The sequence below is a fragment of the Myotis davidii genome, unplaced genomic scaffold (assembly GCF_000327345.1).
Source record: "Myotis davidii unplaced genomic scaffold, ASM32734v1 scaffold110, whole genome shotgun sequence".
In the NCBI taxonomy this organism is placed as follows: Eukaryota; Metazoa; Chordata; class Mammalia; order Chiroptera; family Vespertilionidae; genus Myotis; species Myotis davidii.
The window spans coordinates 2,251,887-2,259,974 of record NW_006283436.1 but is presented as its reverse complement, the minus strand read 5'-3'; the positions used below and the strand labels follow the sequence as shown (position 1 = coordinate 2,259,974).

General features: G+C 43.4%; 1 protein-coding gene across 1 annotated transcript in view; it reads right to left on the bottom strand.

Annotated features, from left to right (window-relative positions):
- KIF5C (kinesin family member 5C) overlaps positions 1-6,374 on the bottom strand; it is a 120,738-nt gene extending 114,364 nt beyond the window's left edge. Inside the window, exon 1 of the mRNA XM_006753601.2 lies at positions 6,258-6,374. Within this exon, the coding sequence (XP_006753664.1) occupies positions 6,258-6,374 (117 nt within the window). The remainder of the gene's footprint in view (positions 1-6,257) is intronic.
- Positions 6,375-8,088: the final 1,714 nt, after the last annotated feature.

Sequence of the window (8,088 nt, the reverse complement as noted above, 5' to 3'; positions counted from 1 at the left end):
CTCAGAGGCCTGCAAGGCAGGCGGGGAACGTTGGTTTCCTCTGTCACTGAAGCAAGCAAGCCTCATGTTAGTTTCAAGCTGCCTGGCTGCCAGCTGGCAGTTAATTTGCATATCTCTCTGATTAGCCAATGGGAAGGGTAGCAGTCATATGCCAATTACTATGTTTCTCTTTTATTAGATAGGATATAGATTATGAAAAGGGATCATTTTCTGATATTTTGTTCCCAGGAAGTTGCATTCAATTAGTACTTGGTTGAATAAGCAAGAAACTATTCCTCACCACAATCTATTGCCAACTATCTGCCCACTACATTCTTATTAGCTTTATCTATTTGTAAAATTCAACTAAATGTCAGTGGAGTAGAAGGTGAGAATAAAACACTCACAGAGTTTACCAAAGTATTTGTCATCCATGGAACCTTCTGGAAAGGAAATGCAGCTTTGCTTAATTTAAAACAAATTCACTACTTCTCCAGACATGATTACAATCAGCAAATAAACCATCTTGTTTACAGCATGACTCTGCTTTGGGCTTTAGAGAAAACACACAGAATACAGCAGGAAAAAATGATCTATTACATTACAGAATATGGTACAAAAAGATAGGAGTCCTCAATATTGTCCTTAGACTTAAAGTGTATTGGTGTGTATTATACTTTCATTATAAGAGAGGTAGACGGCAAGAAATCTCTACTCACTTAGATGTCATTTCCCAAGTAAAAAATAGATAGTATGACAATCTTCCCTGAACTGAAATTAACTCCCAACAGAAGCTGCGATCAAGAAAAGATAAAATTTAGAAAATAGTTTATTATGAGATTTATCTTGCCAGGATTAGCACATGAAGTAGTTAAAAATATACAAATTTTTATGCATCCTTTCGTGTGTGCACCGAGTTGGCTTTTATTTTAGATGAGTCTTAAAGTCTTGGGATTAGAATTTAATGAATGATTATTTTCAAAGAACTGATTTGTGGTATAGCCATGCCAGCTGTATAGAGAACTGCCATTAAACAAGAGCAGCAAAAATCTGATCACTCTTTGGTAACAGTCTAAAAGTCTCACAGATCCTGACCGACAAGACCCATGTCTGACTCCACTGTGGCTGAGGGTTTCTGTGGGCAGGCGCAGGGCTTGCTAGCTCTGGGTGTCACTAAGTTTGTAGCTACGAAATAATCTTTGGAATGACATTTGCATACAAATGCTGGGTGCTAATACTTGACACTGACTGATGAAGAAACACTCCATTCCAGCCGCCTATTCAGCACGGGCTCTCTCCGACCTCTCTGGCTACTCTCTCAGAGTCTTGTGCTGGCATCTCCTTCCAACTTCTGGCTAATGGTGTGTCCCACACTCAGCCTCCTGTTGTCTACATTGTTGACCTTCACGTAACTTTAACATTTCAGCCTTCATATCCATCTAAGCTCCAGATTCATGCACTCAATCGCCTGCTGGACATATCTCACTTGGATGTCCATTGGCCATATCAAACTTAAAAAGGAACCAGCAAGCCCTCCACATCTGAATAAGAACTGCACCACCCATCACCCAGTTACTCAGAATAAAATAATTCAGTATGTTCCACAGGTCCCACATCTACAATATATCCCAAATTCTATCACATTTCACCATCTATACCACACACCCTTAGTCCAAGCCACCATTGTTTCTCGTCTGGACAATAGCTAGAGCCTCCTCACTGGTCTTCCTGCCTCCATCATTGCTCCTGACAATCCAATTTCCTCTGAGTAGTGAGAATGACCTCGCTAAACCTGTAAGTCAGATGACAGTATCTCCTCCCTTAAAAAGCTCAGGCGGCTCCTGTTATACTAATTAGACCAGCGGTTCTCAACCTGTGGGTCGCGACCCCTTTGGCGGTCGAACGACCCTTTCACAGGGGTCACCTAAGACCATCCTGCATATCAGATATTTACATTACGATTCATAACAGTAGGAACATTACAGTTATGAAGTAGCAACAAAAATAATTTTATGGTTGGGTCACAACATGAGGAACTGTATTTAAAGGGCCAGAAGGTTGAGAACCACTGAACTAGACCCTCTTCACCCTCAGCTCCTGCATGCTCCTCCACCTCACTGGACTTCCTCCTGTACTTTGAGCAGTCCTTGGTTCAGAAACCTTGCTCTTAACTCTTCCTTTCCCTTAGCATCCTCAAACTGCAGATCTTCACTTGCCTGCTCTTTATCACCCTTCAGATCTCAACTCCAATTTTCTCTTCCTTTTCAGCTTCCATGCTCCTAACTAAAGCAGCCCACACCACCCTGGCATCACTCTCTATCGCATTACCCTACTTGGTTTGCTCCAATTAGTATGTGACCTATTCCCAACCAATCAAATGAACCACTACAATTAAAGCATTTTACCAGCTAAGACAAGCTACATAAATCCCAAGACCTAATTACATGTAGGCAAACCTGCTGCAGTTTATGAAGGGTACCTGGATAGGACACACACTTCACGACAGAAAACACAGTAAGCCAGCTTTGCCATGAGGCCTCCACGCGGAGCAGTGTGACCTGCTAGAAGCAGAGCAACTAAGAACTTCCCACATACAAAAACTAACAGCAGATGGTTCTCACATTTTTATAGTTAAAATTTTTTTTAAAAAATCAAACCACCAGAATTCCTACCAGGGCTGTTGAGAGCAAACTGTCTGTGAACCATATGGCCTGTCTATTAATACATTTGACCTGTTAGCCAACAACTGTTCCCCCGCCAGGATGGAAGGTTACTCTGGGAGATGGAGGAGAGCAGAAGACACACTTAAAGGTTCAGAAGATGGGCACCAGGGGGGTGTTGAGGAAGCAGAAAGTAGTTATCACCAGGAAGAGATCATCAAGACGCAACCTAACAACAATCTCTAAGACCAACCAAGGGTTGTGGCCAAAAGTGGCCAATGATTTAAATGACTTTACTTCTATCTTTATTAAGAAAGAAACAGAAAAAAAGAGCCTTAAATTTCCACAGCAAGATTTAGACTCATTCTGTGGAATTATCTTTATACTATGCAGAGTATTAGGAGTATTTCCAAATATATAACTGATTCATTCAATGAATGAAGTCATTGCTATGAGAACTGGAGTAGTACAGCTGAACAATTAGAACCCCAGCTTCTAGAGTTAATAGGAAGTTTAGTGTCAGTCCATCCAACCTCCTCTCAATGCACAACGCCTATCTCCATGGCCTGACAGGTGATGGTGAATGTGCTCAAAACTCAACAAGATCTCATTATTAGAAAGCTGTGTCCTTGTGTTGTTTCTAAATCTGCCTCCCTGTAGCATTAGACCTAGAATTGTCCTCCAGAACAAGACACCCCAGGGCCAAAGACCTGCCGACATCCATATAGCACCTTTGTCTCACTTGGGGAACTAATTATTCAACCTCCAAATTTATTTTACTTAAAAGAGAAAGAGAAAGACAGATGCATTTCCTTCCTAACAGTTGTATGGATTTGTCTTGACTTGCAGAACTCCAAGGATGTCCAAGGTTACGCCATCAGTAAAGCATTATGTTTGTTTGCACAAGAAGAAATTAAATAAGATAAACTCAGAGACCATGAAAGGCTTTTTGGTAATAAGCTGACAGAAAGTTTCCAAAACATTAACTGAAAAGCAGAAGTCCCTGGTTAATGTTGATACGCATTTTTTATCAACACAAATATCCTGCCAGAAGTTTTGTTTTCTTTATTGAAATTTCACCCCTTTAATAAAAGTATTCAATTCAGTGGTTTTCAGAATATTCACAAGGTTGTGCAAATGTCACCACCAATTCCAGGGCATTTTCATCACCCCAAACAGAAACTCTGTAGCCACAAACAGTGACTCCCCATCCTCCCAATTCCCCCAGCACTGGGCAACCACTAATCTACTTTTTGCCTTTAGAGATTTGCCTGTTCTGGACAATTCATATAAATTGAATTATATAATATATAGGTTTTTTTGTCAAAGTTCATCCATATTGTATCATGAATCAATACTTCATTCCCTTTTATGACTGAATAATATTCCATTGTATGTATTTACCACATATTATGTATCCATTCATCAACTGATGGACATTTGGGTTGTTTCTACTTTGGGGCTATTATGAATGCTGCAGTCATATAAAAGTTTTTTATGTGGATGCATGTTGTCATTTCTCCGGGCCTATATCTAGAACTGGAATTTGGGGGTCATAAGGTAATTCTATGTTTAACTTTTTGAGGAACTGACAAATTGTTTTCCAAAGTGGCTGTACCAATTTAGGTTGACACCAGCAGTATATGAGGGTTCCAATTCCTCCACATCCTTGCCAACACTTGTTACTGTCTGTCTTCTCTATTATAACCATCCTATTGGGGTATGCTGTGGTATTTCTTTGTGATGCTGACTTACATCTTGGGAGAAGTTTTTTAAATTGATATTTAATATACCATAAAATGTATTTTTACATACACATTATGGATGCAGAGATGTCTCCAACCATTTTAACACACTGTTGTGCTATTATCTCAACATTTATAAAATGGTCCAAAATGAGAGAATCATCTTATGGAAAGTAGAAGTTATACACATTCATGTGCTTTATGAAAGAGAACAGTGGCCCGGGAGCGGGGGACTTAAAAGGGATTTCCGATAGGATTTCTGTGCCCCTCACTGCAGTAACCAATACTGAGTATTGCCCAAGGAAGGCAGAAATGAATTCAAAGGCACTTGGGTATCATTCCCATCTCTTAGAGGCTGCTTCTCCATCTGTAAAATTGAGCCAATAATATCCTCAATGCAGGCCTCCTGTGAGGATTAGACATGCTCATGCAAATGAAGGACTTGGGCAGTGCCTGGTATTACAGAAGATGCTCAAGATGTGGTCAGCACTGTTTTGCAGTAAGAAATTTGAACCAATTTATACCAGGCACTTGTATTAGAATGTACCGACTCAGAAGGTTGGCATGCTGGTGCCCTTACAATGCCCCAGTACCAAAGCACACCTCGGGCATCTTCTGGCCCACAGGTCTGCGACTCATAAGCTGGGCTCCACTGAGCACAAGGCCATTTTATTTCTGAGGGTCCGAGCAAAACTTAGTTGGCTCCAAGGCCATCCTATACATGCTTTAAAAATAAATAAACTATCTATATCCAGCCATAAAGCTTGTTCAAGAAATACAAGGAGCTGCATCCGTATAGGCCACAGGACTCACCAGCTTTGCTATTACAGCTTTGGAGCTTCCTGGGAACGTCTGTGTTAATACCAACTACAAACCCGAAATGGATGCTTCCTAGGTCCTGACCATAACACCCTTTCAATCATCACCATTTCTTCACAGGCCGGCCCCACCTCCAACACCTGCATCTCTTTGCCTGGCTGCTGGCTGCTGGAGCCCAGTCTATGGCCTACAGGTGGCCAGGATCTCCCAGCACTGACCCGGCAGTCCTCAACCAATGACTGATATGAGTTGGGGTAAATGCTTTAGCTCCCTCACCCAGGAGTGGAAGTGGAGGGGTGACTCTGGCTCCCAGAATGCCCCACCGGGAAAGAACTCCCATTGCTCGGGGCGGTAACCTGTGTGATGTCCCGCCCCGCCTTGGTTCCTTCGCTCTCCTGCCTCACTTCACCCTTCATCCGTGTTTCCTGGATCCACCTCCCAAAGAAGCTTGCACTTGAATCCCTGTCTCAGTATCTGCTTCTGGGAAGCCCAGAGTAAGGCAAAACCCGAGGCATGTTTTTCAGTCTTCCATTCAGTAGGACCTAAGAGATTCCAGATTGTTGAATCACTTATGGAGCCATCACATTTGGCTGATGTCCAGAGAAGGGGCTGAGTGAAAATTGAAATCCTTATTCAAATTTAACAAGCTGTGAGCTTGGGACACTGGCCTAGAGAAAAGGGTGCCTTTTCCTTCATAAAAGGTTGCTTGTCACTTGCCAACCCTTGGGCCCAGGGGGCCACACCCGCCCAGATTACATAGGATTGCTACTGGCTGCTGAAGACCCTGGCCTACCAGAGTGCCTGAGCTCGGTAACAGTCTGCGGATGGTGATGAGGACTCACACCTGCCAGAGGAGCACCTGGGAGATCAGACGCAGGACAGCATGAACTGGTGCTGGGTGCTGGGGGGAGGAAGAGAATCCATACTCACTGTCTCTCTCCAGTGTGTCAGAAACTTTATTAGCTGACCCTTTCGTTCCCCACCTCCAAGATTTTAGCAGTCACAGAGCTGCCCTCTCTTCTTATCCTTTCATAACTATTTACCCCACACCCACCTTCCCACTTCTCTGGAGCTGGCCTGCAAATCCCGAGCCCACCGTGCGGAAGCACTCCAGACCTGACAGTGACCACCAGCTCTTTCCTGTCACTGTGACATCCTCTCCCAGGTTCATCACTCTGTAAACGGAGCTGCACAAGCAGCCTGCTTCCTCCCATCAGCTGAACCCTCCACTCCAGCTCCATCTTCTCACCACTCCACTGCCTGCCCCCAACTGCACTGGGATGACTCTGTGACTGAGTCTAAATGCTAAGCCAGCGCTGGACCCAGACATTCCCATCCCATTGCCCACACTGGCTCTATGCCCCAGGGAAGGCACTGGTGCCAGTTCTGGCCAAAGCCAAGGCTGCTCCCAGGAGAGAAATTGACGTCCATAAAGCAGCAATTGGCTCCTACGGTGTTGCCACGGCAATGCCAACCTCTGCAGTCTCAAGAATGGACAAAAGCAGCACAGAAGAATGAACCTTGCAGGAGGAAACCAGGCTAAAATTCTCTCCTTCCTGCCAAAAGTCTTGCTGTGGGGACACACAAACACTGTCAAGACCGCAGACAGCTATGAAAAACCACTCTGGGAAGGCACCCCGCCCAAGTGATAATGAAGAAATTCAGAATTACTGCCTGGCTAATAGGCAACATGAAGACAGAAGTGTTAAAGAAATTAATGGAATCTGTGTTTCAAAAATATGATTCTTATTTATATATGATTTTCATCTCATATTAAAATACAATGAACTCTCTCCTCACCCCCATCTTTGCCCTTGAGCTGCTCTTTACCTTAATCTACCGAGATACAGGGATGCATACAATCAGGGAAACTGGTTCAAATCCAGAGCCTCACCCGTCACATGCCTATTTACCTATATTTTCTGGGCCTTCCCCTCTTTGTAAAGTGACGGATTGGTTCTTTCTATGCAACAATAATGTGCAGCACACAGGTTCTGGCTGTTCCCCTAAGAGTGGCTTCTATGGTATCTTGACCACACACAGCACAAGAGAAGGTAAACTGGACTGAGCCCAGTGTGCTACATATTTAGAGAAATGAATGAAAATTGCTGCTATGTGATTTCAGCAAATCTGGTTTCCTGCCAAGTCAACGCTGAAAAGAAAGAAAAAAAAAATCAAACCTTCCTCACTGGAGGGAAGGCTGAAAAGCTGTTTCACTGAAGGGAGAATGTAGGACTTATTCAGCACAGACCACACTGAGCCTGTTTCTGGGGCATGTCGTCCGGTGGCAGCGTCCTGGCTCCGCTCTGTGCCATCCAGGCAACCTGTCACTCTGCAAGCCTCTCCCAGTCCCACGGAGACTCAGGTGGCACCTCCAACACAGAAGCCACATGATCACACATATGAAAGTTCTCTTCTCTTTAGTTAAAAAATGAAATAGGAAAATGTTCGCCCAGAACTTCACTTGGCTAGGTATGGTACATATAGAGGCTTCTGATAAACTGCAAATATTTACTACAAACAGAATGAAAAAATACCGGGGCTTTTTTTCACTCTGCAGAAAGAGATTTTAAAATTATAATTTTCCCATATATTGAATAGCAATTTTGCTTTTATGGTAAGTTCAGGCCCTTTGTCTCCATTTGTTTCTCAGGACTAGAGAGGCTGGGCAGGAATATTAGCTTCCCTTCCTGGGAATGGAGAATAACTTCATGGCCATGTGAAAGGCAACGATTTGAGCTGAAAGGCAACGAGAGATCCAGAATTTCTGGTTCCCAGCTGAGCCTTGAACCCTTGACACCATGTTGCATCTTATCACTGACCCTCCGGGAACATTGTTAACCCCCAACTACAGGTTGTATAAGAATGCCACGCATTTGCATTTA